Here is a 12,165-nt window from a genome sequence, read left to right as displayed (position 1 = left end):
TCATTAAAGAAGTATGATGGCAGATAAGCACATGAAAAGGTGCTGAACATCATTCATCACCAGAGAAATACAAAGTTAAAACCGCAGTCAGATACCACCACATACCTATCAGAATGTCTGAAATGAAAAAGACTGATAGTATCAAGTGTGGGCTGGGATTTGGAGGAACTGAAACTCTCATAAATTGTGTTCGGAATGCAAATGGCACAACCACCCTGGGAGGTTTCTTCACAGTTTTTTATAAAGATTAACATACATACTCAACCATCGAATCCAGTCATCTTACTCATAGATAGTCACCCAAGAGAAATGAAAGCATATGTCCAGACAAAAACTTCTACATGAATGTTTATAGCAGATTTATTTGTAACAGCCAAAAACTGGACATAGCCTGAATGTCCATCAACAGGTGGATGAATAAGCAAATGGTGATTTACCCATACAATGGAATACTACTCAGCAATAAAAAAGGGTAAACCAATCCCCAAATAATTATGCTGTGTAAAAGGATACATGTTGTATTATTCCATTTAAACAAAATTCTAGAAAATGCAAACTATAGCCACAGAAAGCAGATTAGTGGAATAGGAGGAAGGATTCCAAAGGGCATAAGGAAACTTTTCAGGAGATAGCTTAATTACCTTGCTTGTAGGCATGGCTTCACAGGTGTAAACATACATCCAATATTGTCAAATTATATAGTTTAAATATGTGCAGGTTTTTGTATATCACTTATACCTGAATAGAGCTGTTAAAAAATTCAAATTGTAGAATAGTCCACAAAAAAACTGTAATTGTCCTATCTAGATATTCAATTCAAGAAAGACCAAAAAATGTGGGGAAAATTGTTCCAGATTAAGACTAATGTTGCATGACAACTAAGGGCAGGTTCTGACTGGATCCTGGATCAAAAACCAAAGGCTATAAAGGACATTATTTGAACAATTGGGAGAAATTTGAATAAGGACTGAATATCAGATAATAATATTGTATCAATGTTAAATTTCTTGAGTGTGATCATGGTTTTGTGGTTATGTAAGATAATGTCCTTTTTCTTAAGAAAATTTCCAGGCAAAATGTCATGCTATCTGCAGCTTTCAAAAAGTGCAGAAAAATACAGGGGAAAGGAAAGGGAGAAGCAAATGCAGCAGAATATTTTTTATTAACTGTCCTTCAGGTTGTGTGATGGAATCAGCCATCAAAAGCAACATTACACGTAGATGAGAGAGTCCAGAGAATGTGGCAAAATCTACCCTACTCTGGGAGGATGGCGGTGGTTGTCTTTTAATAAATACCTTAAGTTGTTTGTTATCATTTGTTTCTCTGCTAATTAACAAGATTAAGAGAGGGGAGGGACTTCCCTGGCGGCTCAGTTGTTAAGAATCCACCTGCCAATGCTGAGCCTGCACTCTAGAGCCCACGAGCCACAACTACTGAGCCTGCATGCCGCAACTACTGAAACCCGCGCCCTAGAGCCCGTGCTCCACAACGAGGGAAGCCACCATAGTGAGAAGCCCACGCACTGCAATGAAGAGTAGCTCCCCCTCGCCGCAACCAGAGAAAGCCCGCGAGCAGCAACGAAGACCCAACGCAGACAAAAATAAAATAAATAAATACATTTATAAAAAAAAGAGAGAGGAGACAGTTAGAGATTTCTATAAGCTAGGTTCCAGTTAATAGAGGTTTTTTCATAGACACAGCTAATATGTAATTCAGGCAGACCGTCCCTAGTTACAGCTGATAAAGTTTTATTTATAGTGCCACCAGGGGATTCCAAGGGCACAGTGTCACTGAATTTGGAAAAACATTGTGTGTCAGTATAGAGGAAGTACATCCAGATGTGGGGACACAAAGAGCTTCACTGTGTGTGCCAGCTATCCCAGTCCCAAGAAGGAACACATTGTGTCAGTGAAAAGCAGATCAGAGATTAGTGGAGTTTAATTTCTGTAGCCCCCCCCGTCCTCCCCACATCTGTGCTAGTTCTCCTTCTCAGTCTCAAAACTTCTGCTGTTTTCTCTGCATAGTGATTTTATCCCAGCTCACTGACTCTGACGTTCACAGCCTCTCTTCCTGCACTTGTATCCCCCCTTTCCCCCCCACCCCGCTGCCAGCTCACAGTTGAAAAAGTGAGCAGGGTTAACTTCCTCTCCCATCCAAATATGATTCACATCACCCAAATTGGAGTGTGATCAGGTGGGCCAGAGGATCTGCCATCCAGAACCTGCTTTCTTTTTTTTTTAATTAATTAGTTTATTTATTTATTTTGGGCTGTGTTGGGTCTTTGTTGCTGCACGTGGGCTTTCTCTAGTTGCGGCGAGCGGGGGTTACTTTCGTTGTGGTGCACAGGCTTCTCATCGCGGTGTCTTCTCGTTGCAGAGCACGGGCTCTAGGCATGTGAGCTTCAGTAGTTGTGGCTCGCAGGCTCTAGAGCACAGGCTCAATAGTTGCAGCACACAGGCTTAGTTGCTCCACGGCACGTGGGATCTTCCCAGACCAGGGCTGGAACCCATGTACCCTGCACTGGCAAGCGGATTCTTAACCACTGCGCCACCAGGGAAGCCCCTGGAACCTGCTTTCTTAATGGTCCAATCACGGAAGGCAGGGCAGCCCATGGGGCTGGTCCTATGACAACCCGGGGCAAACGTACCTCCTGTGCTGGGAGTTTGTGTCCTGAATGCCTTGTTCTAAACAGTTTCCATTTTAATAAGATATTTTTTTAATCATAATTTTATATTTACAGAAAACGTAAGACAATAGTAAATAGAGTTCCCGTATGTCCCACACCCAGTTTCCCCTGTTGTCAATACCTTACATTAACATGGTACAGCTTGGTAAGAAAGTGGCGGCCTCCTATAGGGCCCATGCCAATGAGCAGTTGCCAGAGCTGCCACTGCCAGTATCCCTGTCTCCATAGTGAGCCATAGCTGCCCCCTGCCTCCCAGGGGACCCTCCAACACTAGCAGGAAGGAAGGAAGGGATCATCTACGATCCCCTACCATGGATTCTCTGGGACAACAAAAATGTCCCTTATTTGTAAAGAAGCCTTGGAATTTCCAGGAGAAGATGGAAAGCATGGATCAGAGAAGGATGAGCAACTCTCCCAAGTTCACTCTGCTGACTGGTGATCAGATCTGGGTAAGAATTCCCATCTTCATTCAAAACTCAGAGCCCTTCTATATACCATACCACAGCGGGGCATATGCAGTCCATTCATCGATGAAATTCCCATTTTTTGATTATTCACCTTTGATTATTCCACTGTAACTTCCTTTCTAATGACTAACAGTTTAAAAGGAGTACCAAAAGTCTACTTTTCACTGAAATTCTGTATTTTTAGATAAGCCCGAGGACTTGGAATTCAGTGTGAAAAAGAAATAAAAGAAGCTGTTCCATTAAAAAAACAACAACAGGGCTTCCCTGGTGGCGCAGTGGTTGAGAGTCCACCTGCTGATGCAGGGGACACGGGTTCGTGCCCCGGTCCGGGAAGATCCCACATGCCGCGGAGCGGCTGGGCCGTGAGCCATGGCCGCTGAGCCTGCACGTCCGGAGCCTGTGCTCCGCAACGGGAGAGGCCACAACAGTGAGAGGCCCACGTACCGCAAAAACAAAAACAACAACAACAACAGCAAAACATGGTACATTTTTTACAACTAAGGAGTCGATGTTGATACATTGTCATTAACTAAAGTCTACACTATTCAGCTTTCCTCAGTTTTAACCTCATGCCCTGCTGTTGCTCCAGGACCTCTCTCGGACCCCACATGGCAGTCATCACATCTCCTCTGCCTGCTCTTGACCGGACGGTCTCTCAGACTTTCCTGATTTGAATGACCCCGACGGTTTAGAGGAGGCCTGGGCAGGGATGTGCAGACTGTCCCTCTGCTGGTTTGTCTGATGTTTTTCTCGTTGTTAGTCTGGGCTTGTGGGTTTGGGGGAGGGAGACCACAGAGGAAAAGTGCCCTTCTCATCACATCCCATCAGGCATCAGGGTCCATACTCTCAACATGACTCCTCACTGTGGCTGGGCTCTTGGTCACCTGGTTGAGGTGTCCCTTGGTCACCTGGCTGAGGTGTGTCTGTCAAGTGACACTGCTGGGAAGTTCCTCTTTCTCCCCTTTCCATCCTGTTCTCTTTGGGGTGCCATCGATGCGCTGAGTTTTTTGTTTTTTTTTTTTTTTTGCATGACCTGCTTTATGTCTGTTGTTGACCACTGTTCCTTTATTCACCTTCATGATCTGTTTAAAAACTGAATCTCATTTTTTAATAAATTTATTTATTTGTTTTTATTTATTTTTGGCTGCATTGGGTCTTCGTTGCTGTGCGTGGGCTTTCTCTCTTTTCAGCAAGCAGGGGCTACTCTTCCTTGTGGTGTTCAGGCTTCTCATGGTGGTGGCTTCTCTCGTTGCGGAGCACGGGCTCTAGGCGCACAGGCTTCAGTAGTTGTGGCACATGAGCTCAGTAGTTGTGGCTCGCAGGCTCTAGGGCGCAGGCTCAATAGTTTTGGCACACGGGTTTAGTTGCTCCATGGCATGTGGGATCTTCCCAGACCAGGGCTGGAACCCGCATCCCTAGCATTGGCACGCAGATTCTTAACCACTGCGCCACCAGAGAAGTCCCATGAATCTCATTCTTTTAATTTCTTTTATTTATTATTCATTGAGTCTGATTTTATAAGGCTTAGTATTGGAATTGTTTTGTTTTGCATTTCTGGGACTTTCTAATATTCCTTCTCTCAGTTTGCCCCCTATTGAGCCAACTGTCCAGCTGTCCCATCTTGCAACTACCTGCAAATGGACAAAGGGACTGATTCGCTATCACCACGAACTGTCTTGTCAGTCACACAGTGTTGAGTGGCAGCCAGGCCTGGCTTCCTGTGAAACTCCCACCCAAAGTCTGCCTTGCTGTGGGCACTTCCCACCTCCTCATTTTAATGTAAATAACTTAATTGCATTGATGGTCCATTTAATTTCTAAACTATAGGTTTTAGAACACAAAACAAAATCACAGCGTTGGAGAACACAGTTTGCAGAGACCCATGTTTACCCAGAAGCTGTAGTCAGCAAGGCTGTGCTGTGTGAGTGATTCCGGGTGTTGTTTTTATTTTTTGGTAAAATAGAACTGTTGTGTAGAATGGCCTCTTCTTAGCCGTCATTCTGGTTAAATGAGGTGGCTGCTTTTCAGAAGTGCTGGGAGTGGGTTTTACTCTGGAGAGAGGTTCAGATCCACCCTCCTGGGGTCCCTGGAAAACTGTGGGCTAGCAAAGCAGAGACCTCACCCCTGCCACGTCCAGACAGGTCTGCCTGTCCCAACACTGGTTTAGCCTCCAGGACCACCCGCCTGGGAGGAGGCCAGGCCCTGCTAGACGTGCACATTGATGATGATGACAGGCCAGGTTGCGGCTGGGTATGTATGTGTCTGTCTGGCTGGCTGGCAGGAGGGATGGAGGGAGGCAGTTGTTCAAATGCCTGTACTTGCCAAGAGTGAAGTGAAAAGCTGAAGGAGGATGCAGGAGGCTTTCACCTGCCCTCCCCACACAGGCCACTCGGCCCCACACAGGCAGATTGGACTGGGTGCTGCCAGGGAGGTGACAGATCACACTTTCGCAGGATGAATGGGTGCGGTGACTCAGGCTGCAGGGGACTTCCCGGTGCATCAGTCCGTCACTGAGGGCAATCCAGAGGCTGAAGGGCCGCGTGATTAATTGTCAGGCTGTGCTGACTCACTAGCTCTGCAGTGCTGATTCCATTTGGGGTTGGGAGAGGTGGGCAGGGGCTACTCAGCCAGAGACCGTAGCCCACACGACCAGGTCTCGGAAGTTTTATAGAAGGGCAACCACAGTTTGGATGTGTGGAGAATAAATAAGAAACTAGTAAAGAGATTACATATAGCAGTGGAAGAGATTTTTTTTAAAACCCCCATCTAATTTAATATTAATTTTCATTTTGTATCCAGATGTCACATTTTCTACATTTAAGATATGATCATACTGACTCCGCCACCCCTTACAGGGACAGGGGATGGACGAAAGCTTCTCAATCTATACCTTTCTGTAGCATTTTGATTTTGAGCCTTGAAATACATTTACAAATTTTGTTCTGTTTTGGCTGCACCAAGCAGCTTGTGGTATCTTAGTTCCCCGACCAGGGATTGAACCCGGGCCCACGACAGTGAAAGCACCAAGTCCTAACCTCTGGGTCACCAGGGAAGTCCCTGCATTTACAAATTTTAGAACACATACAGAAAAGTAGATGGACGGCATAAAAGCATTCATGTATCCCAGTGATTTTCCCACTGATATCAGTTATTTCAGCATTCACGGTGTCTATTCATTCTGAAGTTTACCTTCAACACAAGAGCATCTGACGAGAATATTTAAAGTAATAAACCATTTGTTGGAAAATGAAAACCTGTACGTATTTAACTATCTTGCTACACTTGGCAAGTGGGAAGGCCGTTGTGCCGAGGCTTTGAAGCGTGCAGAGGGACGTGCGTCTTTAACTGCCTGTGACTGTGCTTTTGGGTTTGTGAAGGACAGTGAGCTCTTGTGAGCAGTGAGCAGAATCCCTGCTCGGGGATTATTTTCTCAGGCGCCACTAGTTTTATGGCCACGTGCCGTTGTTAAAACTCTGGATGTATAAACAGACCAGCATAGTCCTACATCTGTCTCCAGACGATTCTAATGTTCTGGTAGCAGTGGGTCAAGGTGCACTCCGGTGTCGCTGTCTCTTGTGTGAACCCGGCTTACCTCTCCGGCATCCTTTCCTCATCCCGAGGAGTGAACTCTGCGACCCGAGGACAGGAAACAGGACCCTCCCTCTGTGTGATTTTCTCCATATTCACATCAGAACATGAGTGGCTGCGTCCACTGGCGACACTGCTCAGGACTGTCCTGCCGATTGCGCCTCATTTGATGCATCATGCCTGGTGGTCTGTTGGTCTGTGCTCAGTTTGTGTCTTCCCGCTCCCCAGGAAACAGACTTTATAGTCTGCATTAAGGAGAATGAAGGTGGGCTCTCCCCCACAGCATCCTTTGCCAGAATATTCCGAGGGGGAGCACCTGCCCTCCCCCGGTGAACTTACCCTTGCAGAAGCCAGGGTCTCTGGTCGGACTTGTCCTGGTCTCTGCCCCCTCCTGAGAGGGATCTGCTTGCAAACTGCATCTTCAGCTGCTGCCACAAGGAACTATGTGCTTGCTTCCCCTTCTGCTTTTCTTCTCTTCCTTGCCTCCCTCCCTTTTCCCCATGTTAAAAATATAATTCCATGAAATCCCTGAGACAGAAGCATCAGAGCTGTTGGGTGTGTAGTGGGGGAGGGGCTTGCTTAGGAAACACCATTTCATAGTCGTGCTCTTCCTCGCCTCCCCCCTCTTTCTACCCCGGCCTTAATATGTCAAATCTGTAGCTTGATCTGGGGGAAAGCAGACACAAGAGGGGACCCTTGGAAAGCGGCTGTGTGGAGGAGTCTGGGCTGCCAGAGCCCTGCATCTCTCTGGGAGCTTTCCACTGGCCTGTGTGTGCACTGCATCTGTGGCCTGCATTTCTGGGCCTTTGTAGTTTCAAGGACTGTTTTCTCTTCCTTATAAGGAGGCAATTGGCCAAGTCAAGAGGGCAAGCAGGTGCCTGGTGGCCTGTGTCCCAGCATCCTCAGAAGTCAGAGCCCTGCAAGTCCCTGGCTCCCCGGTCGCGGACAGGGCTGGGATGGCTGATGGGGTGATTCTTCTAAACCAGTTCATAAAGGACACCTGCTGAGACCTGAGAGTGAGGATGGACAGGACCAGAGAGCATTATTGTGGTTCCCACCTGCATGGCAGCCTCGTCTAGACAGAGGTCTTTCAACATGGACAAGATAATTGCCGTTTCCGATACTGAAGACGTATTAAAGTTATAGCTTCACATACTCCCACAGGTGCCTCAGCTTCCGAATTAGCAGGATATGACTTAGTGACACGTCGTTTACTCTATGATGAGACATGTGCTATGAGCTTAGCTGTAAATGTGTGGGCCTGGATTTGACTTGTGGAATCTCTGGTTTCAAATCAAAGGACATTGGCTTCATTCTTAGATGCAGGCGCCTAAGCCTTGTCCCTGGACACGGGCACTGCACTACAGGCACCAAATGAGTGCTCCCTCCCAGCCCCTTCTGGACGAGTCTCTGCAGAGGGCATCACGCTGATGCCTTGTAGTCCATTTGTCAAAACCTTCATTCAAAGTGAGGCATCCCTTATGGGAGCGACTTGAAAGCTGCATGCTTTATTGGCTTCCCTGGCTCTTGGGGATTATTATCCTGCTAACCCGAGCCCCTGGTGCCCCTGCTTCCTGACCACCCCCTCCATCTCGCTCAATTACCACTTAAACAGCTGAGTCCAGTCGCCACCTTATTAGTTTATTGATGTGAGGAAGAAACACCTCATTATCAAAGCACCCTGAGAAGTGGGCCAGCGTGGGAGAGAGGGGGTCAGGGCTCCGGGCTGCAGTAAACAGCAGGTTCCGTCTGCAAAATCGCCCTGCCCCTGAGAGGGCTTCACACAGGGCGTGCCCCTGAGCCAGCGGTGCCCTGCAGAGGTAGAGATGTATTGCAGTGCATAACTTTCTCCTTTTATTCTCAGAAACTCAGATCTTAAAATTCCGGTTCTCTCTTCTTGAATGGCCTTTTTCCCCTAGAGTGGAGCATGCTGGGAGCTGATGGAATTCAATGTCTCCCTGTGGACATGTTACCCTAAATCACAAAGCAGTTTTTCTGGGTATTGATCCAGGGCACGTCCCAGCTTGAAAGGCGCAAGGAGAGGCACGTGGGCCCCGGGCTGACACGGGAGGGAGGACGTGTGCGGAGGCTGCAGGATGCAGACGGTCTCCAAAGGAGCCATCCAGCAGCCAGGGCGCCCCCATTCAGCAGGTACCCAGAAGGTGGTTTCGAGAACGCCTTGGAGCTGCTGCACTTCTGAGAGTGTGTGAGATGCCAGCCCTTTTCCCACAGCCAAGGAAAAATGTGTCTCCACACAGCCGTCGGAATTATTTTTTCAGATGAAAATTGGACTTGAGAGGAGAAAATGATTAAGGCATAAAATATTCATTGCACATTCGTTTGTTCACACATCCCAAGAAGAAAAAGAAGTCCCTTCCCGGAATTGCACTCACTGTTTCTCCTGTGTCTCTCTCTCCCCAGTCGTGCCAAGCTGACCTGGTGAAGGACAACGGCCACAAGTACTTCCTCTCGGTCTTGGCAGATCCGTACATGCCAGTAAGGACCAGCTCTGGTGACGCGTCTCCCGGGGACTCTGGGGAAGGTTACTCCACGCAGAGGGGCCGGCAGGGTGGCGGGAGGGGGTCCGCTTTCACCCCGGCTCTGCCTCACTCAGACGGTGCCCTTTGCTTCCCGTCATATTATTTCAGTAGCTGCTTCCCTGAGTAAAGAGTTACAGTGAAACTTGACACACAGGCTGTATTTTGATTTACAGTGAGTCCATTTTCTGAGCACATCTTTGTAGTGAAGTAGAATCCACTCTGCCTCACACCCTGTCAGCCAAGTTAGATCAATGAGTACTTGTACATCCATAATATGGCAGTTCCTTTGCCCAGTGCAGGTTCTGGACATGACAGGAGGCTGTTGCACCTTCTCAATCAGGAAGGAAAGCTGGGGAGGGGGGCGGGAAGGTGGAAAGAAGAGATTGAAAGTTTAAATTTTAAATATATTTTATTGTATTAAGTTGTTTAAAAATTAGTAATCCATAAATAGCATATAGAATAACTTCCTATAAGTGTTTTTTAATTAATTTCTATGTTCCCTACCTCTAACTCCTAGCATAGTAAAAAGAACAAAATAGACACCCTAAATAATTACTTAATATAACTTATTTTTATCAGAATGTTTAATTAAGTCTAACAGCTTGTTCACACAGTCTTAGGTGGCTTTGGTTGTGTAAAGGAACTTTTGTGTGTAAATTCACCCTCTAGTTGGTTTTCTGAACTAAATGACAATAATAAAAAAACAAACACATTTTTCAAAATACAGAAAACGTCAAAAACAGGATTGTTATGAAAGGTAAGTAGAACTTGTGTGTTTTAACTGAAGTGTGGTTTTTAAACATTATCATAGGCAGTTAAAGTTTAGACTTTATACAAATGTTGGAAATAATCACTTCCCTGTTCTTCAGGGTAAGATACAAATCAAACAAATAAGACATCTAAGCTGATAAAATGCAGTAAAGTGGTGAGCAAAGCCAGCACAAGTGGGCCCCACTTCAACTACAAACACATTGAAGATTTGAGGACATAGATGTGAAAGAAAGGAAAGGAAATCCCCAAATGCCAAAAACCAATGTCAGAGGAGGGGCACGGTGGGACTCACAGGCAGACCTCACAGTGACCCTGGCGCTCCACGCGCGTGCAGCCCCAAGTCTGCATGGAGGACACGGTCCTGTGGGGCGAGCCGCCCACTCACCAGACAAGGACAAGAAGAGCTGGTCCTGTCTGTCCACGTCTGGACGGAAAGTCAGGAAAGGCCCCCGTGAGAAACAGAAACCCCCCGTTGCGGGGGGAGCCTCCAGCTAAGAGAGGAACATGAAATCTCCAGGGCCTGCCTGGAAGCGGCAAAGGCTGAACGTTTCTGCAGGGACACCTACGAAGCCAGGGTACTGAGACTCATGACAGGAGCGCTGGCCTGCTCCTAACCCATGTTCAAGGGACATAAGCAGAGCTGGCGTGTAAGAGGGTTGGCTCCCCAAGAATTGAAACTAATAGGATTCTCTGAAAAAGACTGACAATCAATACAAATAAGTATGTTTAAAATTAGTGAATAAACAATTTGTTTTAATTACATCCAAAAATAAACTCTTATGTTTCCTCATAAGTACTTTTGTGACTATTATAAGAGAACAATGTATTCTGTCCTTTTTACTCCTCCTCAAAAAATGACCAACTAGAGTCTTTTAATAAATAGGCAGATTTGGGGGGGAAAAAAGAACCTGTAATGAAAGACAGTCACTGTCATTTAAAGCTCCGTAGATGAATTAAACAGCAGAATCGACACAACAGGTAAAGGAATCCGTAGAGAAATCACATGAGATGAAGCAAAGCGGAGACGTGACGGAGGGGCTGAGAGGGCTTGCTGCATCCAACACAGGCCAGAGGGAGATGGTGGGGGCAGGTGAGGCGGTGGGGGGGACACACGATCCAACTGGTCTAGCGGAGAATTTTCCAGATTTGAGGAAGAAATGAGTTTTCAGGTTTATAAAGCACAATTAGTCTTGAGAAGGTTAAATAAAAACAAATCCCCACAAAGATTTATCGTAATGAAAGTAGAGAATGTCAAAGGCAAGAGGAAAAATCTTGAAAGTAACCAGGACAAAAAGGAAGACTGTTGCAAAGATCTGGACAGCAGTCACCAGAGTAACGGGTGGAAGACTGAGGAGAGGCCCTCACAGCACAGGGGGAACCGTCACCCCGGGACCCTGTGCCTGCCCCGGTGTCAGTCAGGGAGAGGGCAAAGCCAGCACATCTCAGGACCGATGGCTTCCCATGCGCTGACCCCACCCAGGCAGCCAGGAGGACCGCACTTCAGGAGGAGATGGAGCCCAGGGGACAGTAGGATGCAGGAAGCATCGGAAAGCAGACATCTGCAAACTTGTCATGTATCTAAATCAGCATCAGCTGTAAGAATAAGTAAAAACAGTCACTCACGTGAGGGGCTGACACGTGAGGAGGAGTGTTGGGAATCCAAGGGAGACACAGGAAATGACTAACTTTATTCATTCTCTAAAGAATGACTAGGTACCACTAATAGTTAACATAACACTGATCTCTGAGTCAGTAGAGGCACAGAGGAGAGGAGAAAATGAGAATCGATCCGTCCACTAGAAGACCACGAGGAAGGGATAATGAAGCCAAGTTAGGGACTGTGGTCAGTCGTTTTACGACCAGGGTGATTTGCTTCCATAGACTTGGGCAGGACAGGGCGGCCTCTGATGGAGCAGAATCAGAGAGGCCCATGCCCCTCCTGCAGCATCAGACGTCAGGGACCCATCTGTCCTCTGAGAGGCCAACACAAAACTGTCAGACCCTCTTAAAAGTGCTCTTCCTTTTTGTGGACTCAAAAGACAATAAAGCTGGCTCCCATTACTTTAATTACACACCAAGCATAATCATAAAGATTCTGGAAGGATAACTCTAG

The 12,165-nt window shown here is 46.8% G+C and overlaps 1 protein-coding gene across 4 annotated transcripts in view; it reads left to right on the top strand.

Annotated features, from left to right (window-relative positions):
- RPTOR (regulatory associated protein of MTOR complex 1) overlaps positions 1-12,165 on the top strand; it is a 347,492-nt gene that overhangs the window by 283,557 nt on the left and 51,770 nt on the right. For all 4 annotated transcript variants that reach the window (XM_060133269.1, XM_060133267.1, XM_060133268.1 and 1 more), the window contains exon 14: positions 9,163-9,237. In XM_060133269.1, the coding sequence (XP_059989252.1) occupies positions 9,163-9,237 (75 nt within the window). The remainder of the gene's footprint in view (positions 1-9,162; positions 9,238-12,165) is intronic.

The sequence above is a fragment of the Lagenorhynchus albirostris genome, chromosome 20, assembly GCF_949774975.1.
Source record: "Lagenorhynchus albirostris chromosome 20, mLagAlb1.1, whole genome shotgun sequence".
Taxonomy (NCBI): domain Eukaryota; kingdom Metazoa; phylum Chordata; class Mammalia; order Artiodactyla; family Delphinidae; genus Lagenorhynchus; species Lagenorhynchus albirostris.
The sequence above is the reverse complement of the archived record's forward strand: the minus strand, read 5'-3'. Positions and strand labels throughout refer to the sequence as shown.